Source organism: Lampetra fluviatilis, chromosome 30 (genome assembly GCF_964198595.1).
Source record: "Lampetra fluviatilis chromosome 30, kcLamFluv1.1, whole genome shotgun sequence".
Classification (NCBI taxonomy): Eukaryota; Metazoa; Chordata; class Hyperoartia; order Petromyzontiformes; family Petromyzontidae; genus Lampetra; species Lampetra fluviatilis.
In genome coordinates, this window is record NC_136304.1 from 6,667,214 (window position 1) to 6,691,299 (window position 24,086).

A 24,086-nucleotide genomic window follows, 5' to 3' on the forward strand; every position below is an offset into this window, starting at 1 on the left:
TGAGAAAATGTGAGGATTAGTGCAGGTTGGACGTTTCAAGGAAGGATTGTGTGAAGAAGTGAGGATAAAGTGAGGATGAGGGGTGTAAAATTTATGAAATCATTGAGTGCGGATAATGTAAGGTCAATACATAAAACAATTGAGCTCAAACAGCAGTGTATTCAAAAAATGTTTTAATTGTAATTATTGAATTGTTGCGAGTGTCAGTCAAGTTTACCCATCGCAACTAAAGTGTGTAATTGCAACAAGATTATAGAAATCATTGGACCAACTGTGAACTAGAACCAAGAGTGGTGCTCACTATTTCCACTGCACAACAGCAGATGCGTGAGAAGAAAACTCCATTGTGACCTTCAACCAGTGATCATACGTTAATCGTCGCTAATTTTGGAATATTTTACAACCGTAAAAATCATACAAACCATAGATTGTCTTAATGTGTACATATTCAATGAAAAAAAAGTGAGGCCACAGTAGGACACCCGGGGGCTCCGTTATGCTAAGGTAGAGTAGTGGGCTGTTGTAGGGTGTTTAAAAACTGTGTGATAATATCACACGCTTCTTTCTCCTCCGAATAATCTTTCACCTGCACGCCTTCATTTTCCTGTGTCCCTCGGATCATGGCTGACAATGCTGCAATAAGACAATAACACTGGTCACCCACAAACCAAAGGAAATACACAGCCACCTTTTTTGAAAGTGGGTCAATCGTGCTCAACACCGCAAAGGATGGTTAACAGTTCTACACATTTACAATGTGATGACGGGTGGATCATGAGAGGTGGTGCTGATTTGGGGAGGCCTTCATCCCGCAGTCGATTGGCCATGGCTGATGATGACATTTGCAATTACATTTGGTGTTAATATTACATGTGCAGCTAGTTCACAAATAAGAAGCAAAGTGCACAATTATTTTTTTATGTAGAGCTAGAAAACACGTTTCTGTCTTATCAACAGTGGTTTGCTTAGAATTGTACAGCATCTGTATGCATTGCATAAAGTTGAATTTTGTCGGCATTTACATGAGTAAATGTCGTCCACAGTCCAATTCAGGCTCATTATAACCAAAATCCAAGTACCCATCGCATTGCGATGTTTATAACCTAACAAGACCTTTAAGCCAAGCCTAAAAAAAAACCGTGCCTGAAGCTGCTAATGGAACTGGGGAGGGGGAGGAGCCGATTGATAGGGGGATGGGGCCAACGTATGCAATGAATGAGGTATTCATTGCATATGAATCCATCCATAGGATGGGCTGTCAAAATTTACTCAGGTCATGTTTGTCGTGCAGAGCTAACTTGCCAGACACCACGAACTAATCACGTGGTGATTGTCAAGCGAGTTGCTGATGGGTATGAGTGGTGAGACGGGTGAGTATTGACGCAAGCCAAGCAAAACTAGTGCCGTTGGAATTAAGTGTTTAAATGGGCTACCTCCCAACATCACATCAGTAGATGATGAGAAATAGCCACGGTAACAATAACAGTGCAGGCCACAAAACCAATTGGTTTCAAACACGTAGAAATGTGTTTAGAGCACTCGGTCTTAGTGCATAAGCTACCTCCCAATGCGCAGAATGCAGAGTAAACGACAAATATGAGGAAAGCAACGGAGGTGCATGTAACGACTATGGCACAAAGCTTATACGAGTAAAATGTTCAGCAATGGATGCTAAATTTAGCCGGGGGCAATTATGTGCAAGGGATAATGATGGAGGCATGGCATCAATATACAAGAGGCGACCTGTGAGATAGGCCTTGAACGGGGGAAGAGCCGATGCCTCGTTGAATAGTTAAAGCAAACATCGGATGTCTTACCCCACCCGGAAGATGGTCGGAACAAGCAAAGAATGTTCTTCTTCATGGCGACAGCGCGGCCAATCTCGTACCCAACTCCAAGGGATGGCTGCGTCACTTCTGCAACAACAACTTCAACCACCACACGATCACGCAAGCATCAGTCACCGATTCTGCGGATATCGTGGGATGAATCCTATTGCGAAGTGCAGTAAAGCGATAAGGGATTCCGTCCAGATTTTTCAGATTAATCCAATACAAATCCAATCTGAAATTTCGCACGATCTCAGTTTTTACTTGTGCTCATACGACATCACGTGTGCGCATTTCCTGCCAAAGGAGATGTGACATGCCTTGAGGCGACGTCACTATCGTTAGCGGGAAAACGTATTTTACAAAAGCACGTTACTGGTCTGAAATTCTAGACACAAAACTGTCCTTAAAAATTCAAAATCTTACGTTAATTAACCCATCTTTCCTATGCAAATAATGTAGAAACCGTATAAACATATTGCAACAACAAAAACAACGATGGGAGTTGACGTTGGTGGTGCCGTCGTTATCTTCGAGAAAACGTCAGAACCGGGGGAACCGATGTTTGTCGTCTTGAACGAGGCGTTTACTCTGGACGTCCAGGCTGTTCTACTCTGTTCCACTCTGTTCATAGACGTTCTTTCGGAGCTAGGTGACATTACAGTCAACACGGCGCCACTGGCTCCATCCAGCTTACCGTCTGCTTGTTCAAGCCACTCCATGTCGCGCCTGTAGATGTAGGCTTCGTCCAGATTCGCCTCCCCTGCACATCAGCATCGTCACCAAGACACACGGTTTAGGACTGGACATATGTGGAGAAAATTAGATCTTCATAGCCCTTCGGATTTCTCCACGAAAAATAAAGATTCTGGATCATGGGACCTCCTTTGTCAGTACCAAAATATGAGAATAGGTTTTCCCCTTTTTTTCTGGCAACAAAACAGGTGTTGAGATTTTTCGATTTAAAGCTTTCGTGACTGTATGGATTCATATTCTTGGTTCTTTCGGTAAAGTCACGTAGAAGGAAAATAATAAAAATAAAAACAATTCTGTGAAAACCACAGCAAGAAAATTTTCTAATGTTATTGCTGTGGTTTTCACACCTGATGATAATTGCTTGTGTTGCAATCGAAACATCGTGAGAATTTTATTGTTTTATTTTTATTATTTCCGTTCTACGTGACTTTACCGAACGAACCAAGAATAGGTGTTGAGATGTTATAACACCAAACTGAAACCTTTTACAAGGAATCATGTCTGCATTAACCACAATACTTGTGGTCAGAATGCAAAAAAAATGTACTCTGATAATATATGCATTGTCTTTGAAACTGATTGGTCCACACCAGAGACAGCTTTCTTTTGAGCCTCGTCTCAAACAGTGTTCGACCAGAGGACGCCAAAAGGCGTACAGCACAATGACAAGCACTATCAGAGTAATGAGAGCCCGGGGTGGGCAGCTACATCATGAGACCTCTGGTCTAACACCGTCTGAGACTAGGCTCAAAAGAAAGCTGTCTCTTGTGTGGACCAATCAGTTTCAAAGACTGCATATATTATATTTCGATTTACAGCTTTCGTGACTGCAGGGATTCATCTTCTTGGTTCTTTCGGTAAAGTCACGTAGAAGGGAAGTAATAAAATAATAAAAATAAAACATAATAAAATAATGCAAATAAAATAATTAAAATAAAACAATAAAATAATTGTATTATGTTTTATTTTTATTATTTTATTACTTCCCTTCTACGTGACTTTACCGAAAGAACCAAGAAGATGACTGCATATATTATCAGAGTATGTTTTTTGTTTGCATTCTGACCACAAGTATTGTGGTTAATGCAGACGTGATTCCTTGTAAAAGGTTTCAGTTTGGTGTTTTAACATCTCAACACCTGTTTTGTTGCCAGAAAAAAAAGGGGGAAACCTATTCTGATTTTGGCTTACACCAAAATGCACAAGCAAGACCAGGTGAGCGTGATTCTGGCCACTTGCAACAATGTACATTAGTTATCTCACACAACGGCTTATCCTGGTGAAATATTTTAAAATAAAATCCACTGCGAAGGATAACGGCACAGCAAATAACTACTGTAACAATTTAATTAGTTGACCGATTTCTTATACAATGGACCTAATACAAAAGACTAAAAACATGTCAACAACACTGCCAAAGCTCTGCGGGCCTCTACACGTTAAGGCGTGCTACGCTCGATGCAGCTCGCAAACGCTTCTTGATACATTCCACGGCGTGTAAGTTCACACGTAGAACCCAACACTTCACTGACTGAACACTTAAAAAGTGCGGTAGAGTACATTGGACTGACCGCCCGCCCTTCTCACAAAACGCAATGATGCACCAACAGCAGCCGCCGTTCGCCCACACAAAGTGGCGGCGGGCGCCTCGTGCCAGGCTAGATGCACCTCCCGAGTCCAAAGCGCCACCATCAAATCCACCGCGTCGCTCCGGCCTCTCACCGCTCGCCCCCAGCTCCTGGCAGCCGACGTGAGCCGTGAGCACGCGGCCGTGGCTCTGCAGGTGCCCGATGAGGGCCGCGTACAGCGCCGCGTCCCCTCGCCCGCCACGAACGCTGCCGCAGAAGTAGATGAGCGGCGCCATGGTGTGACGTCACCACGCGGGGGGACCCCCCCCCTGCCGCCTCCTGGTGTGACGTCACCACGCGGGGGGACTCCCCCCCCCCTTTTGGTGTGACGTCATCATCCTGGGGGACTCCTCCCCCTCTGCCTCCTGGTGTGACGTCACCCCCCTCCGCCTCCTGGTCGGACGTCACCACGCAGAGGAACCCACCCCCGACTCTGGCGTGACGTCACCGCGCGGGGGATAACCGCCCCCTTTGAGCGTTACGTCACCACGCAGAGGACCCGACTTTGGCGTGACGTCACCGCGCGGTGGGGTAAACCCCCCCCCGCTTTGAGCGTTACGTCACCACGCAGGGGACCCCCCCCCCTACTCTGGCGTGCCGTTACCTCGCGGGGGACACCCCCCCCCGCCACTGCCTCTGGTGTGACGTCATCGCGAGTGAAAGAATCCCGTGGAGTGACGCCATCCGCTCGCGGCCCGAGACGGAAACACGTGATGACGTCACAGCGTAGGCTTAATCTTGAAATTGCAATGCACTCCCCGAATGCCGGTGGTAGCTGATGGGATGTGTAAACAAAACACAAGTTTGGTGTGGTGACGCAGATCGGAGACAGCAATACCTGGAGGCATCTCTATTCTTTACTCACGATGGGGACGACACGCACCCTACGTGGGTGCACACTGTTATATACATTCTTGACTTGAAACACGTTCCTTCGGAGTGGGCAGGTAGGAACTTGGTTGGACAGTGCATTCGTGCACGACAGACAGACAAATAATCCCTGGTGGGCAGTGTGGAACCTGTTGTTCCTACCTGTATGTATAAAAGATAACTTGACTTTAGGTAGCTAGGCAGACAGCCCGTTAACTATCGCCCCCCCCCCTCCCTTAGGCCCCTCCCCCCTTAGGCCCCTCCCCTGACCCCCTTTCCCTTAGGTCCCTCCCCTGACCACCCCCTCCATATCCTCAGGCCCCTCCCCTGACCCCCCTTACCTTAGGCCCCTCCGCTGACCCCCCCCTCAGAGGCCCCTCCCCTGAACCCCCCCCCCCTCAGGCCCCTCTGCTGACTCCCCCCTTCCTTAGGCCCCTCCCCTAACCCTCCTCCCTTAGGCACCTCCCCTCTCCGTACCCGGCAGTAGGTCTCCACCAATCAAAGAGCTGTTTGTAAGGTCTCCACCAATCAAAGAGCTGTGTGTATTATATATTTATTTATGCACGACAGACAGTCAGTCAGACAGACAGCTAAATAATCCCTGGTGGGCAGTGTGGAACATTGTTCTTCCCTGTATTAATATATACATCTCAACAGGCACGACCGTCTGTTGTCGGCGGCACTAACTAAACAGTCGGCATGCTGTCTAGCCCCGAGCTCTTGCTCAGGGGGCCCCCCTCTTATCCTCCCGGCGTGGCCTTGATCCGCGCTCACCACGCCCCCCCTTCTGGATCCTACCAGCACGTTCCCGGGGCTTCCAGATGCCCCCCCCCCCTCCATGAACTTTGCCCAGATATCCCGTATGTACCGTCGTCTCTTGACGTATGTTCTGCCGTATCTTGTAGTTACACTTTATATACAGCAGCCAGCGCTACTGCACTACATTTGTATTAAAAAAATAGGTTTGTAAACAAACTATGTTTTATGTGGAAAGACAAACGTGTATTGTCTGCATATGTATTTTGTATTCCATTATAAATGGTCGTAGCTGTTTATGTTAATCCACTGCTGGATGGATGAGTAACCCCCCCCGCCCCCCACACTCTACGGGTCATGTAGTACCTGTCATGTAAATGACAGGAACTAGTCTATTTTACCGAGTTGTTGACATCCCCAGCGTTTAACAGTGCTGCTATTTTGGCAGACATCGGCCATAACCCCTGTGGAGGTTCTTCACTTGGACCCTCCCTTCTAGCCCCGCCCACCTTCCCTTCTAGCCCCGCCCACCTTCCCTTCTAGCCCCGCCCACCTTCCCTTCTAGCCCCGCCCACCTTCCCTTCTAGCCCCGCCCACCTTCCCCTTCTAGCCCCGCCCACCTTCCCTTCTAGCCCTGCCCCCCACCCTCCCAGTCCCTGACTGCCACATTTAGATAAGCTCCTCCCCCCTCCCCTTAACTCGTATATAAGATCTTGTCTCTTGGATTTCTCTTCACTTGATACAGTAAATTTGGCTGTGACGGTCCCACCTGAAGACGGAGACTTGTGTTGCCTCCGAAACGTCGTGATTTTATTGAGCTGTTTTCATTTATTATTATTATTTTACCTACGCGACTTTACCAAAAAAACCTTCAAATCTTGAATTCATGTAAATGATTTGACTATACTTCACCACGGCGGTTCGTAGGGTTCAATTTACACCAGGATTTTCAATGTGGTGCTATTCTAGGAAAATAATGCGACCTAAAAGCAGCGTCTCCTCTGCAGATGATGGCCCGTGGACAGAACAAGAAAGCTCGATCCCCCACGTTACAATGTTAGGAGGCATCAACAGCCAACCCTATATAACGACGCAATGCCGGATCCACAAATACGAAGGAGACATTACAGCGATAAACTCCGTTGCTCCTGACGCGATTATCTGACTTGACCACCTAAATGTGAAATTGTCGTTGTTGCTGCTGCTCTGCATCTACACCAGCCATATGAAAGAATGACAGCTTCCATCATAGGACGAGCAAACAAGCTTGTGAAAGAACCACCACCACGTACCGCATCCTCTGTACGTACCCTACCACCTGTAGCGACCTTTATAGACCTTTGCTCTGTTGGTTTATTGAGTAGGCAAAAAAACCAAGGTATGTACATTCAAATGTTTGTGTCGTGTGCCACTCACACATTACACACGGAAAGTAAATACACAAACCGCACGTGTCCAAGTATGCATACTGTACTTCAAAAAAGGTCAAATATGTAAACATCAAATTTATAAACGTATCAACTGTAGAATATTAGGTGCCCATGACATTTCGGATATGCTTTACCCCAGTAGCCTTTGAAAAGATCGATGTGATATGAAGATGACCCATCAAGGCAGCAGCAGCAGCCCATTTAGCGCGGGATAAGTCATGTTTATCAGGTCACCCCACTTTCGCGCAGCCAGTGTGCATTTCTTCAAGCACTGCAGTCATCACCGCAGAATGTAAGTGGGTAGTAAACATTAGTGTCATCTCTGCCAGAGCTGCTTTATTCTTCTCTACTTCCTCTTCACACGCCTCTCTTCAAACAACTGAAACGCGTCTTGTCGGAGCCTCCTTACAACGGAGTCCAAAGGGAGAAATCAGACCTGCAAGCCTTCTTGACTGGCCTATTTAATCGTCCAATGGCTGAAAGTTTCTGGCCATACTTGGAGCTCTGTTTTGCAATGTGGGGTGGAAAATCTGACATGAACACTCTTCCCCGTCCACTCACTGACACGAGGTTTCCAGCTATTTTAACGTGTAGCCTTTGCTGAGGGTAGATTGGCCGGAGAGGCTGTTCAAACACATCCCGCACGCCATAAGCAGCACGCATCCGGCCTCCCTTCTCTTGCCGCTGCCGCGTCCCAGACTTTGATTTGCGTAGTATATTTGGTCTGAACGGAGGCGACTTGGAAGGCTCGAGTTTTCCTCCATCACGTTCTCGGGCCATCTCCTGCAAGCATAGATTGAGCAGAATCTTCTTTTTTCCCTTATCACCTTCACAAGAAGCCATGCAGCTCGCTTTTTGCGCAGCTGCGGCTTCTTCCACTAAACCGTCGTCGCCCAGTGGCACCGAAGAACTGGCTCCAGTGCCGAAACGCAGCGCCAGGCCGTCGCCAAACAAGTGGTAAAGCTGCGTGTAGAGCGCAGGAAGGGATGCTGTGCCACCGTGAGCAGGCAGGCTGGCTGGGAGGAGGCCCTCTCCCCCACCTCCCCCGCCACGCCCCAGCAGGTGGCTCGCCGGCCCGAACGTGAAGTCAGGCTGAAGGCTGGGGACAGGACTCTGGCACGGCGACACCTCACACGCCGTCGCGGCCCTCCCGCATGACAGTTCGCTCGCTTCACACAAAGCCACCTTGTTTTTCACAAGCTTCTCCACCGCGACCTGAACATGACAGAAACTCGAATCATCACTAAATCCACGCAGGGATTTTTTTTTCAAGTCATGATTCAGAAACGCGGTCATTAACAATAAAGAAATAGGGAACAAAAATAAAGTACGGAGAGATGCACACTTGGAATTGCATTGAGAGCCAGAATGAGGAACAGATGGGTGACATAATGTACACAGGCTAATGACATCATGCACACTGTTGTGAAGAGTTGGCTGGGCCAGGACATGTCGCTAATGGTCAAAAATAATTAGTGGCAGCCCAGGAATGGAACATGTCCAAGAGGATGTCCACTGAGGAGATGGAACAATGATGGATTATTACATCACAGGATCACAAGAGGTGATGGTGGCTTGGTCTCGTACAATACTTTTTCCTCTGCCTATGACTGACTTTGCCTCGTTCTAAAAAAGAAACATGCCCACTATGACGGTACAGCATTGTGCGCTAGTTGCATTTAGATGCCTTATAAATACAACTTGCAATGTATAATTGCTTTCACAAGTGGTCCAGCTGTCACCACAGTTTTGATCACGATATAATCAAGTACTGTTAAGGAATTGGTCTAATTGCCCTACTGTTTTTGAATAACTAATATCAGAAATAAAACATGCAAATTTAATTATGAATACACTATTTATATTTTCAGTGCATAATGTCTGGCCACCAGAGATAACAAAAATATAAATTTTATTAAAAAAACTGTCAGAAATCAAGCAGGGTTTTCTGAGCGGAGAATTGTATACAATTAAATCTTATAATTAACATTCAAAACAAAGCAGGAACATGCTGATATATGAGATGCAGTAAGTGGACATGTATGTGCGTATGTTGAACTGCTTTCGCACTGTACGTAGCCAACCTTGCGGCACAGGAGTGGGTGCTGCGGTTGGCTACGTACCATGCGGTTGGCAAGGTGGAACGCAGTAGTGTAGTGTTTAGCAGACTGCACTACAAACCCGGTGATCCAAGTTTGATTCCTGCTCACAACAGTTACCAATATTTGAACCGATCCTGAACATCCATTAGGTTGACTCAACTTCAAATGAGTACCTGGTGTGGTGTGTAAACATTATCACTGGGGAGACAAAGGCGGCCAAGCATGGTGTTGGCCACCCACCCACTCCCGTACCATGTTGGTCTTCATAGGTGCCCACTAACAGTGCTTGCCCTAACAGTCTGTTACGGCGATATGGGGAATTTTTATCTTTGCAGTCAGTGCTTTTCTTTCACGGCAGAGCTCACCATGATGGCTCCGTAGACCTTGTGAGCATCGGCCTTCACCTGACCATTGGAGACAGAGCAGTCATCTAGCACCGGCTGCAGGTTGGACCAGTAGGTGTGCAGGTGAGGCAATAACACCCTCTCCACCGCCTACACATGGACGATAGATGCCCGTGTCACCATGCACCGAAGGCACGTTGTACCGCCGTACAAACATCATATGAACCGTGTATTGTGTATACCAGTGAATTCACATCAACAGCAACATGCGTAACAGAGACATACCGAGTATAAACTCTGCTTAATCGTCTACAAGTGCCTTGATGGTGTGGCACCTTCCCGCTGCTTGTTGGGAGCTACACCCGCCTGTCTGCCAATGACCGGAAACGCTCGTGATCTGCTGCTCGTGGTGGCGATCTTGTTGTTCCACGAGCCCGACTATGAACTACAGTCGACTGCGCTAATCAGAATGCGGGCCCTGTCGGGTGGAGCAATGCCTAACCAGACAAACTCAAGAACAAACACCTCGAGTTCAACCACCACTTTAAGAGATACCTTAATATCAATTTAATGAGCACAGTGCAACGAGGCAGCAATGCACATTAAGAAATATTTTCTGCACGATTTTGTGCTGCTTAAATAAGTGTTTACATTACATTACAACCGATTACAATAATACAATCTATTCTCGTAACTATCACAACCTGAACACGACCAACACCGCTACTTTCCAAAATTACGTGTAGATTCCATCGTGGGATCACGTGGCGGCACGTGTTCTCCTGAAGTACGTGCTTGTATCGGAGGTATAGCACTGAAACATTTGTGTATAATGACCAGGTAGATTCATCAGAGCATGAGAAATTACCTTCCATCCAAGGGCACTGAGCCCCACGACGGCTCCGTAATGTGAGCAGAGAGGGCGCACAGGGTCAACAAGGACCTTCTGCAGTGTGAGCAACACCTGGTGGTACAGGCCTGCCACCACGTCTCCATACAGCCTGCACACCAAAGACAAAAAGACAAAGATCCCCAGTATAGCATTAACAGACTGTAGGGGCAAGTGCTGTTAGTGAGCACCAATGAAGGCTGGAACAGTACACCAGGGGGTGGGTGGCCAGCACCACGCCCGACCGCCCTTGTCTCACCAAGTACTCATTTTAGGCTGAGTCGACCTAGGGGAGGTCCAGGACCAGTTCAAATAATCGCCACTGGTGCTGGCCGTGAGCGGGAATCGAACCCGGGTCGCCGGGTTCATAGCGCAGCGCGCTAACCGCTACACTACCACTCCCACACACACGCACACACACACGCATACCACTACATCTCTGTACAGCCTGCACGCCGCACACACCAACCACATCATACCATCATTCCGAAGCTAATAACACAGCACGCAGCATACACCGCACCGGAGTGGGACAAGAGCAGCGTGACGTGCGCAAGTGCGGTTCTTACGCGATGATGTGCGCAAGCAGGTGCGCGGCGAGGTCTCGCAGGGCCCAGTGGTCGTTGAGGGGGTTGATGGAGGCGGCAAGAGGCTCCAAGATGCAGTACATGACGCTGCACACGAGGCTCTGCGTGTGCGCGCCCAGGTAGACGCACGGGTTCAGCACAAGTCCCCGCGCCACGAACATCAGCCGGTTCAGCTGCTCCAGGTCATGGGAAACAGACTTGACCTGCGCACGTCCACGGAGCGCAAGCAATGCATGGAGCTTCCGGCACTCGGCCGTGTGTGCTTTTGGAAAAATAAATAAACTTTTCTTTTCCATTTTTTGGATTTGTGCTTGCGCTCAGAGTTTAAAAAATAAATCTCACTCCATTTGGAGGAGTTATACATTTACTAGTTTTAATCGACTGTATAAAACTATGTACATACACGTCAGTGTATTTTAATAATCTATGATATTACTTAAAAACATTCATTCAATTTTCGTCATACTTACGCTATTGACAAAGTTGACAAAATAAGGCAGAAGTGCTGCAATCTTCGGGTTTTTCTGCAGGTCCTGCAGTGCAATCTACAAAATAAACCATTGAAAAGTTCAGTAAAAAAAAAGATGCCCCTAAGCACTGATAACCACTTCGGAACCACAAAATACATTGGTGTTAAAACTGACACGGAACACGTGTGTAAAATATGTAACCAACGAGACATTACGCTGCAGCAGGCATCTTCAGGAGTGGAATTGAAGATGCCCGCAGCAGCATGAGGCAAAATCTTGACAGATGAAATACTCTCCACGCAGCCCAACCCAGAAGACCGCACTTAAGTTGTTTTATAGTTAATATCATAGGACTATGACGTCACTTGGTATAAATTGCAAATGTCAGAGTGGTGAGTGTATAACCACTGTAAATTCCGCTTAATGAAGATAAACTAGTTCCAGGCTACAATGTGTAAGGCCGGACATAATACCAGCTGTTGGTGGCAATTATGATTACGAATGAGTGTAGGGTATTATAGGGAGATTGTGGATCTTATGCCTCAAGGTACAAGTTTCATTCGGTCAGAATTACAAAGTTGAAGGGTTAGGGTTAGGAGCAGATGCTTCAGACCTTCATGAGCGGCAAGTCGGAGCCCAGGATGGCCCGTGCAGCTTGCTGATAGTATTGGCTCATGTCGTCGCACAGGCCACCAGACACTGCAGGAGACGCAGCAACGTCACCATCGGGAAATGGGCACAGCATGAAGCCACGGCTTCGTGGACTCAGGCAAAACTTTCCTCAGAGCATAAATGGTGGTTTGTAAATGTGCATGCAAAAACTAAATCACCGCAGTATACTTAATATCAAAATTTAAGTGAGAGTAAAATGCCAGGAAATGCATGTGCTGTTCAAACGAATACAATCACACGCACAAGCCGTATCCATGCCTGACAATGTGGTGTACGCTACGTGTGAATTCATAGATGGAATCAGCCACTGAACTACGTTATGTTTGAAAAGGAAACTAATCAGCCTCTTGATGACTCTCACCTGTGGATAAGCACTGTTGACTTTTGAAGTCAAAATTAAGAGAATGCACTGCAATAAAAAAAAGAGTAATAACAGAAGCAATCATCAAAAACAACACCAGTATACCGATAATTTATGAAAAACACATGGCCAACTGCAACACACATTCTCAGTCTTCCCATATCAAACAAATATGATAAGAAACACAACCAAGAAAATACACAACAGAGCAAAACCAGTTAGGGCATACCAATGCTAGGCAAATATATTGGAGGAAAATTACAGACGCGAGCAGTCATTTAAAGAAATAAACAGCGACCACGGATCACACTATGAGCCCATCCTGACCGTGCATGTGCTTCGGAGCGCAGGGGAAGGGTGGGCGTGGGGTCAGAACCAGCTCCGCAAGAGCCACCTCACGATCCTCCACAAAGAACACCTCTCCCTCTCGTGCACAGCGGAAGGGCATGGGCTCAGACGAACCGAACCCGCACACCGCCTGCGAAAAACAATCGCACCGAACCCACACACCTCCATTCGTCCCATGCTCGTCTCGAGTGTCAAGAGAATTTCATTAAGCACGCATTGCATGAAGGTTTTGGCAACCATTATGACGCTTTCTAACGTGTCGTGGTCATACCTCCACATTGCTCCACCGAAGTGCACGATTGAAATCCTCCACCAACAATTTCTTGCGTTTCCCGTGCTTCATGAACTGGCAACTTTTCTGAAACGCAAAGTGATGTAACCGCACACACGTGCAACGGTACATTTTAATTATCAATCTCAAACGAAATGCACAAGGCAATGGGAGAGAGGGGGGGCTCCCTTTTCGATCTCATATGTTCGTCCCCAAGGGTAAATTCAATACCATGCAAACGTCACCGATTCATTCAAACACTACGGAAGGCTACCACTTCTATTCCTCTACTGGATAATTTATTTGTACACGTCTGATGCAATTCTTGGCTTTCCAGCAAATTAACGAGTGCTTATAGAAGTGGAAGGAAACCGGAGCACCCAGCGCTAACCCACGCGGTGCGAGGGGGCAACACTCTAGCCCCGTACAGATGGAAACATACAGTGATAAGTCCACTTGCTGTACTGCACTCCATCTACGCCGACGGGGAAGGAACCTTCACAACATTTGCGCGGTGATCCACAAACCCTCTTGCTGCTGCCTCCGCAGCGCTTACAGGCGGATTACAGGCGATGTGCAATCCAACCACCGCCCGCTAAACGGGAGTATTGTATCATCATTACGACACCACGCGTGCATTCCGCGTGCTAAACACCTGACAACTGCACGAAAAGCGTTCTCTGCACAACGTGGTGAGTGAGACCCAATCGTATTTAGACGCTGTACACGATGGAACATTGCGTTGCAAGCATAGGCAGGGGTACACGGTCGGCAAAAGGTGTGCAAGCCCACGTCTACCAGTGCGTGCCAGTCAGTGTCTGGGGAGCGGTGGTGTAGTGGTTAGCGCGTTGCGTTACGAACCCAACCACCCGAATTCGATTCCCGCTCAACAGGCAACACCGGTGACGCTTATCTGAACCGGTCCTGGGCCTCCCCTAGGTCGACTCAGCCTCAAATAAGTACCTGCTGCGGTGTGTAAACGTCGCCACTAGGGAGACAAAGCGGGCCGAGCGTGGTGTTGGCCAGCACTTGCCCCTACAGCCTGTAAGAGGCTACACGGGAGGTCTTTGTCTTTGCCGGGGTGCCCGCGTTACCTGCGCCGCCTCCCGCACGCGGTAGCCCGCGTCCTCGGCAAGCGCCGCGGCCGCCGCCTCGCTGAGGCCCGCGAGCCCCACGGCCTCGGCCATGGCGCGCACAGACTCCTTCGGGATCTCGGCGAATTTCTTGTCGTCTCCCCTGTCCGCCATCACGCTCGCTCGCTCCGACAGAGGGGCTAATTGATCCGCTTGTTGTCGTCGTCGTCGTTGTTGTTGTTGTTGTGAGGATTGTTGTGGGGATTGTTCCTCGCTCCGCTACGTGCGGCTGGAACGGCGCCTCCCGCGACCTCTGACCCGCGGCCTTTGACCCGTGACGTCATCACGCGCGCGGTGCTGTGCCGCCGCGCCACTCGTAGCAGCGTCTGTTGCCCATAGCAACTGGTGACGTGCGGACGCCCGTTACCCCTAGTAACGAGTTATTACAAGCTTAACGGGTTACCTTTTTATATTCTTGGATCTTTCGGTAAAGTCACGTAGAAGGGAAACAATAAAATCATCATCAGGTGTGAAAACCACGGCAAGAATATTTTTTTCAAGTGGAATTTTTTTTATTTAAAAAAACGTGGCGGTTTTAAAAAAAAAATCACAAAAATGTTCTTGCTGTGGGTTTCACAACGGATGATGATTGCTTGTGTTGCAATCGAAACGTCGTGAGAATTTAATTGTTTTATTTTATTATTTCCTTTCTACGTGACTTTACCAAAAGAACCAATAATATGAATCCCTGCAGTCACGAAAGCTTTAAATCGGGTTACCTTTTGGCAACGGGTTACCCAAGGTGACGTTTTACCCCTCAAAAGGGTTAACCTTTTAACGGGTTACCCCTAGCAACCCGTTACCCTTAGCAGCAGGGTTACCCCTCGCAACGGGCTACTCCGAGCAAAGGGTGATCATGCAAACTTTTCTCACATCATGAGTCTGTACTTTCGTAATAGTGTACAGCCCTTTGTAAATCTGCTGCTGGATGAAGATCACCCGACACTGCATGTGTCATGGAGGTTTGACCATACTTCACCATGCTAGTCAATGCCAGTTGGTAAAGTGGGGGTGGGGATAAGGAGCGGTCTGGGGGGTCCAGTTTGCTCCAACTTGTATAAGCACTCATAACTTGGCAGAATAAATCTTAAAACCCCAATGCAGCAGGAACCGACAACTCTCCATGGATAAAACACATTCCTGCGGAGGGAGCTGGTAGTAACGTTGGGTTGCTCGGTCAATGGCCAGGGTCAACGGCGGCGTGGTGTATTCCGAAAATATGCCCGACTGTGAGGGCGCGCACAAGCCGGCGTGAGTAGGTTAAACGTTGAGTTTTATAAGGTGACCACGGGGTGACCAGCCCCTCCCCACCCAGGCCCGCCCCTCCCCACCCAGCCCCGCCCCTCCCCACCCAGCCCCTCCCCACCCAGCCCCTCCCCACCCAGCCCCGCCCCTCCCCACCCAGCCCCGCCCCTCCCCACCCAGCCCCTCCCCACCCAGCCCCTCCCAGCCTCGCCCCTCCCCACCCAGCCCCGCCTCTCCCAGCCCCGCCCCTCCCAGCCCCTCCCCACCCAGCCCCTCCCCACCCAGCCCCACCCCTCCCACCCACCCAGCCCCTCCCCACCCTCCCCTCTCCACCCCTCCCATTTTTGGATGCACGACGGACATAATAATCCCCTGTGGGCTGGTGTAACCAGGTTCCTACCAGTAAAAAAGTAACCTCAATCAGCTCAGTAGCAGCGGTGGCAGTCGCGTCCGCTGGGTCTGGGTCTCTCTCCCAAAACCGGCTTTCCCAGTACACTCAGCACCCGAGATTCCGTCGATTACCCCTCCCTCTTCGCATCAGCACAGACAAGGTTTGAAAGTCGAGGGCTGGGGCAGATGGGCCTCACTTCGCTACTGTCCATGCAGTCTCCCGTGTTCTTCCACCCAAAACATTGACACGGGTTTTCGTGTTTTGAGGAATGGTTGTCACATCTGTAAATCCCCATGTACATTGAGCTCTGTCAGCAACTTCAGGGGAGTGAATTTCTCCTTGTGCACACACACACACAATTCACACAACTCTTTTGTTTAATTAAAGCAAAGATTCAAACAGCACACACCTCTTCAAAGCAGTCCTCATTTATATATTCACATTGAACAGATATGGGAATTATGGTAAAATATCAACTTTGACGAGGACATTACGTTTATGAAACTACAGCACACCTTACACTGTGCAACACAAGGTGTTCCTGCACAAGCAGAACCACCACTGCCGGGAGAGGCAGCATCAGGTCGTGCGAGACTAGCCACACGGCGAGCTCAGCTAGAGGACTTTATATTCTACATGAACCTCTTTTATACTTCTTCACAAGAACACCTTTATAGTTCACACTTCTTTTTTACAGTTTACACAAACCTCTAAAGGCCAGCCTTCAGCCTATGCTTTAAACTCCAAACATAAAACAAAGCAGGACTTGTGCAAACTTTTGGAGTGGCTTTCCACAACGTTCATGGGGAACCGCAATCACCGCACGTGAACCTAGAGAAGCACACCTGCCGTGGCTGCCAACCCGAGGGACAGGCAAATCCGCTTACCAGCGTCCTAAAATTCAGGTAGCGATGCTCAGGGTAACAAATATATTAACATTCTTATGCTTTCTCTGTAGTAGAATACTGACTGAATGATATGTACTCTGTGGTGACCATTCGAGACGCTGTTTCATTCGAATGCAAACGGGGAAACCATGCAGGAGGAATGCATGCAGACAATATTTCATTTCATAATCGTCTTCCTTTGGACTTGACCCGCGAGCGACTAAAAGTGCCCAACGTGTTCCCCAACCGTGGGCGCGAGCCACCGCGAGGCAGGGACATCTGCTCAGTAGCGCCAGCGCCGTGACGGTGCCGAGTGAGACGAGCCGGCCTGGGAAGACCCCGACAGTGAGGCCGGGGGCCCAGGGTGCCCGGCATGCCCCAGTGGGGAGGAAGGACGGCTGCCCCCGCTGCTCTCCACCTGCGCTGCCCCAGGCAAGACCGAGCTGGCCAATACGCTTAAATCTGCGGCCGGATGGGCAGGGGCTGCGGGACCTCCAGGAGGAGAAGTGTCCGGTAGAAGCGCCGGCTGGGCCGAGTACACGTTGGGCAAGCCCTGCGCGCCGCCGTCGCCTCCCCGCACCCTCCCCAAAGAACCCCTCAACCCTTCCGCTTCGCCAGTGTGTTCCGAGTTGTCACCCACTCCATCCTCCTCGTAGGGACCGACGCTTGCAGGGCACTCAAAGTGCACGCAGTGGAATACCTGCCCGAAGCCCCACACACACACACGTACGCACGACACAGACACGTGGTGCGGCGGGCGTACCACACGCAGCAAGGCATACAAGAGGCATGATTACTCTAAAAAAACGACTGAAAAGATAGTGGTCGTAAACAAAACAATATGACCATTGTTAAAACATGAGGCAGATACATCACAGAAACAAGGGTATTAACGCGAGTGTAAATTCCTACACGGAGCAGCTGTACCATTACCTCATTGGCAGTGTTGTGGGTGCCCACAATACGGATGAATGACACCGGACGTTTGTCAAAGGTAATGGTTTGCCATGACCTAAAGGCACACGAGCAAAAAAAGAGTAACAAATTAAAACAAGAAATATTTCACCAGATAAGCCTGAGCAATTCAGTCTTAGCAATGCAACAACATTAACAGCATTCTTTTTGTGTCTTTTGAAAGACCAAAAGAGTATGAATTCCTGCAGTCACGAAAGCTTTAAGTAAAGAATTAACAGCATTAGTGAGTACGTGTTACGTTTGGAGTTTTCTAGCAGGTGGAAGCAGAGGTGGGAGTGCTAAAAACAAAGAATGCTGGAAGCATCCTGGGAAAGTACCTGCAGTGACTGGCGGGTAAGCTAGAGAACACTCTCAAGAGAGAGCGCCCGAACCGTGTTATGTGCTGGCACCGTGCTAGTTACCTGCACGCCTGCTTGGTACGGTCAGCCACACGGTGCCAGGTCTGTTGCTCGGTCGATACCTCCACGTAGAAGCTGTAACTTCGATCATCACAATCCCAGAGCAGCAGCCTGCAGCCAGCACGAAGAGCCACATGTTATCAACACATGTATGGGTTATGTAGAAATGGACTCGCACAATGTAACTATGGCCAACTGTAACAAAGTAACGGGTAACACATCATCAATACCACACAACCCTACCCACACACCGCCTACACACACTGCCTATTCACCACTCGCACACGTTGCCTGCACATTATTCCTGCACACACCAAAAAGAGACTGATGGAACAAGTGTTGTTCGTGAGCACCTATTAAGGCCGGCACAGGGGAGGTGGGTGGGCAGTACCACACTCGGCCACTTTTGTCTTCCTAGTGGCGATGTTTACACACCACACCAGGCACTCATTTGAGGCCGATTCCACCTAAGGGAGGGCGAGGATTGGTTCAGAGAATCGTCACTGGTGTTGGCCTTGAGCAGGAATCTAACTCAGGTCGCCGGGTTCGTAGTTTAACACACTAACTGCTAGGCGACAACCCACACCAACCGCACACACACACAACCCACACGCAATGCCCACACGTCAGCCACACACACCCCACCAGCAGACACTGCCTGCACACACCGCATTGAGCCAATGATGTAGGGCTGGGCCAGCTGCACCACAATGGCCCCGGAGCCAAGCTGGTGGCACGTGTAGCCACAGTCCCAGTCGTAGTGGCGCGTGTCCCCGTTGAGCAGAGCGTTGCGGCTGCGGCTCACCCCCTCGATTACGCTGGCACTGGCCACGATCGTAGCCACATTCTCCTGGGGAACTACACACGCAAGCATGCAAGGGGATCCCACGGTAGACAGGCAGGTAGCATAGAGTTGATATAAATGCATACATCCCCGCTTGAAATGCAGTATCCAGTGACTGCCTTTATATCACAGCATCACGACACCATTACAGCAAACGCAACTCTAATATAGCAATGCCACACCACTAATGTTACTCAACTCCAGCATTCAGCTTAACAAAACAGCAAGGGGAACGGTGAGAAGAACCACTTACCGACAAGGCCACCGTCCAGCACAAAGGGGCGGTTCGTAAACATGCACTCAAATGCCACCACGTGGAAGACCCGGTTCACCGTGTTGTGGGTACCCACAATCCTTAGGAACCTACAAAGACAAGAGAAAGATCCCCCGTATAGCCGTAACAGACTGTTGGGGCAAGTACTGTGAGCGAGAACCGAAGGCCGACACGGCACAGGAGGGGGTGGGTGGCCAACACCACGCCCGGTGGCCTTTGTCTCCAAAGTGTCGATGTTAATACATCACACCATGTACTCATTTGAAGCTGAGTCGACCTAGGGGACGCCCAGGACCGATTCAGATAATCGTCACTGGTGTTGGCCATGAGCGGGAATCGAACCTGGGTTGCCAGGTTCGCAGCGCAGCGCACTAACCGCTACACTACCGCTCCCCACACAATACCACAGACCTTCAGCACCGGACACACAAACCCACACTCAACGAGGCCTAATGATTACCCGTGGACGCTGTGACCACAATGATGATATTCACCAGATTATAAGATACTCCGGAAAATAAGACATCCGCCATATTTGTGCCAGGTGTCAATAAAGTTATACAAATCTGGTCACACACACCTACCAGATTATAAGATGCACACCCGCCCAACATTTGCTTAAAAATACCAGTCTGGAAAATACAGGACACAGCAAGTGTCATGCTGCATTCAAAGGTGAGTGGAGGAGTTACTCACCGACACACGCGCGCCGGGAAGTACAGCAGCTGCCAAGAGCGACAGAAGTGACGGGAGTGGTCGACCACGCGTACCCAGTCCTGCTCGTCCATCGAGACCTCAATGTAGTAGGAGTACGATCTGCCAGACACAAGATCACTTTTAGTTTTAACTCAACCGTGGCGGTGCGTTTGTGTGTGTGTGCCCAACGTGTCCCTGCAGTTGTAGTACGCGCACCCCCACACCATGCATGCTCAACCCACCTCGAGTCTCGGTCCCAGAGGAGCATACGGATGTGGTTGAGGATGGCGGGCGTGCCAAGCCGCACGGTGATGGCGCCGCCCCGTGAGGTGTCCGGCTCGATGGGGTGACGGGAGAAACCGCGATCCAGATCGTACGTTGTGGTGTCGCCGTCCAGCAGCGCCGCCTTTAGCTCTCCTTGCGTCACCACGGCCCCATGCCGCAGTGTCGCCACATTCTCCTCAGCCACTGGGCAACGACAACCTCGGTGAGCATCTGTTACAACCCGAGTTGAGAAAATGACCACCGCTAACAAAAACTTGAAACTCAACCATCCTCAGCACTCCAAATCCTGTCACGTTCTGTGTGTGATCTGCACCCTCCTAGAGTGGTTCCTCAAATACAACATGCCGAGGTTTACTTGGAAGAACAAAAACTTCCTCTGGCCCCAGTGAGTTGGCCACTGAATGGCACTGAATAGCAAGTTTGTTTTGCTGCATTTTTATGCAACCTCCCCCCCCCCCCACTGCAAGAACTGTAGCCTCATTCAAACTGGAGTCTTGTGACACCACACCCTCGTACGTAAAACATCCCCTTCGTGATATCTTCGCGCAATAACATTGGTGTGAATACCAAATGTACTAATTATTTGATTTAATGGGGGGTTGATGGGGTTGGCGACTCACGCAGTACTCCACGATAGTTGAGCTCCGAGTCGCGTCCCTGCGAGCGCGCCTTGATGGCATCCAGGATGGCGTCTGGCGAGAGCAGGCCCGAGGGCCGCACGCGGTCCAGCAGCTCAGACAGGTTCATGAGCGGCAGCCGCACGGCAGCGACGGCCTCGCGAGCATCCTCCCCAGGGTTGTGCCCGCACCTGCGCAGCGCGCGCTGCTTAGACTTCGCGAATGCGCTAACTCTCTTACTATCGTTACATAATAATAAATCAATCTTCGGGGTAACTTTAATTTTGGAAAGTCTTTGATTATCACCCCATCACTAATTGTTGCAGGCAATGTGTAAATAATAAAACACACGAGAGCCATGTTGTCCATGAACCCAGACCAGACGCTTTGCTTGTCGGTACCACCTAAGGTGGCATACATGTATTTGCTTCCAATTTATTTACATGACCAATTACAGTAAATTATGCGATAGCCATTTAAAATGTTTGCAAGTAATCAAATACTTCACTCGAATTAACCATAAATACATCGGTACGACTGTTGGCTTAGCTGGTACTAATTTATATTAATTTAAACCTGGTGGAACATGCATGCAGAGGCCCCCAAGTTGGTGTTCTTACCAAATCCACACCTTATTTTTCAGAGGCTCTCTCAGCAAACTCCACAACAACAACACCTGCACTACGCACATGTTTGCGGAAAACCTCAAGGTAAATCTCAAACCGCAATGTGTAAATGAAGCAGGGAAGGACAGCTGTGGTCTGCTCACACGCACCAGGCGACGACGGCGCTGAAGATGTCTCTCTCTGGCGCCGCAAATGAGTCCCGCGACAAAATCCTGAGCAGCGCGCCCTGGGCACAAACAGCGACGGTGAGGTTCTGTGAGGAGGCAGACCATGTGGGGCCACGGCAGGCTCTAAAGGTGAGCTGAAGAGCAGTGGTCTGGACTCGCAATCGAACGGAGCCTTCTATTGAGCCGACGAATGACGACGACGGAGGCCGCTGACCTTGGAGAGTGAGAAGAAGCCGTCGCTCTGCAGCACGCCGGCCGCATGCTTGTCAGCGAACGCCTCGCAGGTGTTGCACAGCGTGGACAGCGAGTAGAGGCTGGCCACGTCATACACGGTGCACACATTGCTCACGCTCAGCACCGAGCACAGGTAGGTTGACAGCGCGTTCTCGAGCTCCGGGAAGCCCAGGCGGTGCGCCAGGCTCAGCAGGTCCAGCAGGCACTCCTCCCGCAGATCACCCAGCGACACGCGGCCGCTGTAGATGTAGCGCAGCAGCACGGCGAACGCCTCTGCTGTGGTGTCGTCCAGGCGCACCTCCGCCTCGGGCTGAGACTCCTTCATGCCGCCGTAAAGTAGTGCTCTGCTCGCAGCGAGGCACGCAGGGGTGCAGAGAAGCGCATGATGCCTTTGCAGGGTGCGCATGTCACTGCTCAGTGTTAGCACCGACGCCCCCACAAGCTACACAACATGCACAGGCTGGGCTGAGCGATGGGGTTACTCGTGCACGGGGCCTGGATAAGGGGACAGGTCCATCTATCATAGACCAATAACCTTGCAGTAATGTTCGTGTATAGCACTCACACAGGTGTATTGCATTCATTTTGACTACGGGGAGCGTGGTCTTTTGAGGCAATGGCCCAAAATGACTTATCAGTACCAACCGGGGAGGCAAATGCTAATGTTTTTTTAAAGAATACTACGTCTAGATCACAAAAATGTATGATAGCAAGGTCAATGTAGTCGCTCTTTTCGAGAAAATTGGGAGGTTAATATAGGATATGATTTTGAAAGATAATGAACATTCACGCAATATAAACGGCGAAATGCGTCAACAAAACATACACCACATACGCTCAGGTGTCTGCTCATGGAACATACTGCTCACGGTGGAAACCGGTAGCGTTTGCCATCGCAGGTGTACCGGCTCATTGGCGCCCCCAATCAGCATTGGTTTCGGGAGTAAGAGACCGACGTTAACGGGCCATGCACGGTGGTCAAGGCGGGGGGGGGAGAGATGGAAGGGTTGGGGATTGCTGTTTAACTTTTCGGCTCGGCTGGCCCCGAACCTGAAGTAGTGGCAACGCGCGGCTAGGAGCACGCGGTGCGCGGGGAAGCGCGTCCCGTCCACCACGAACACCACGTCGCTGTACTCGTCGCGGCCGCACAGCACGCCCAGGTGCGCAGACAGCAGCCCCACGTGCTCCAGCTCCCCCGCCGGCCCAGAAGCCCGGAGGCCCTGGCTGTCGCACATGGCGACCGAGGCAGCTCCAGTCCTACACGAGTCGTGGGGGAAGGGTGGAGGTTACAGAACAACTTTGAGAGCTCCACCGCGACGCGAACCGAACCCCCACGAGAGCGCACGCTGCGTCCCCCTGACACGGGAGGGGTGGGAGGAGGTTACCGCGAGGATTTCACGATTGATGCGACGCCGATTGAGGGGACGAGACAAGCGCTCGAGAGAGTATACCCCCTGGTCCTCCCGAATGCCCCCCACACCACTAACGCAATGCTCGCTAATTCTCCGCGATAAAACAACACGCCCCCATAATAGTCTCCAACGCCTACATACTCTCGATGTCTCTATAGCCCTTTGTAAATCCACCGCTGGATCAAGTACTCCCCTCACCGTGTCGGTCGTAGGGGTCAGTGCGAACTGGTGAAGTGGACCATACTTCACCCAGGTCGGGTTATGACATCGCTCGCCACTGGCGTCTCCTGGCCGGGAATCCAACTCGGGGGGAGTTGGTCGGGCGCGGGGAGCGGAAGGGGGGAGGGGGTCCAGATTCACCACGCAGTTAGCCAACAACTCCACCACCGCTTCCCGGGTACAACATGCTCCAGTACTCCCTCCTGAGCCATCGCGACTTTCAATACCCCCCTGGAACCCCCCTCGAGCCCCCCTCGTGCCCCCCTCGTGCCCGGGACGCGAGACTCACGGTACGGCTGCTCTCCCTCGCGCTACAGCGCTTCCGGGTCGTGGGGTCAGAAGTAGCCAAGGCACAACTTCCGCATTCCGA

At 50.2% G+C, this 24,086-nt stretch overlaps 3 protein-coding genes across 8 annotated transcripts; all 3 read right to left on the reverse strand.

Moving 5' to 3' along the window:
- Positions 1-194: 194 nt before the first annotated feature.
- DNPH1 (2'-deoxynucleoside 5'-phosphate N-hydrolase 1) lies at positions 195-4,487 on the reverse strand. The gene is made up of 4 exons (XM_078870689.1): positions 4,308-4,487; positions 2,527-2,592; positions 1,818-1,928; positions 195-633 (listed from the first exon to the last, which is right to left on the reverse strand). Exons 1-4 carry the CDS (start codon positions 4,447-4,449, stop codon positions 500-502), a joined length of 453 nt encoding a protein of 150 aa, XP_078726815.1. The 5' UTR covers positions 4,450-4,487; the 3' UTR covers positions 195-499.
- Positions 4,488-7,183: 2,696 nt separating this feature from the next.
- Positions 7,184-14,723, reverse strand: TAF6L (TATA-box binding protein associated factor 6 like). Its single transcript, XM_078870440.1, has 10 exons — positions 14,408-14,723; positions 13,314-13,400; positions 13,022-13,172; positions 12,695-12,742; positions 12,275-12,360; positions 11,662-11,736; positions 11,174-11,394; positions 10,584-10,716; positions 9,737-9,865; positions 7,184-8,484 (listed from the first exon to the last, which is right to left on the reverse strand). The coding sequence occupies exons 1-10, from the start codon at positions 14,558-14,560 to the stop codon at positions 7,675-7,677; spliced, it is 1,893 nt and encodes a 630-aa protein (XP_078726566.1). The 5' UTR covers positions 14,561-14,723; the 3' UTR covers positions 7,184-7,674.
- A 1,772-nt stretch (positions 14,724-16,495) lies between these two features.
- On the reverse strand, positions 16,496-24,056 carry BTBD9 (BTB domain containing 9). Of its 6 annotated transcripts, none has more exons than XM_078870439.1 (12): positions 24,006-24,056; positions 23,136-23,342; positions 22,066-22,429; positions 21,834-21,910; positions 21,062-21,249; positions 20,399-20,624; positions 20,157-20,276; positions 19,440-19,549; positions 19,011-19,200; positions 18,346-18,453; positions 17,903-17,981; positions 16,496-17,669 (listed from the first exon to the last, which is right to left on the reverse strand). In XM_078870439.1, exons 2-12 carry the CDS (start codon positions 23,318-23,320, stop codon positions 17,253-17,255), a joined length of 2,064 nt encoding a protein of 687 aa, XP_078726565.1. In that variant the 5' UTR covers positions 23,321-23,342; positions 24,006-24,056; the 3' UTR covers positions 16,496-17,252. The 6 variants fall into 6 exon arrangements, with proteins under 6 accessions (XP_078726565.1, XP_078726564.1, XP_078726563.1 ...); XM_078870438.1 differs by having other exon boundaries at positions 16,496-17,680; positions 17,902-17,981; XM_078870437.1 differs by having other exon boundaries at positions 23,112-23,342.
- Between the last annotated feature and the right edge of the window lie 30 nt (positions 24,057-24,086).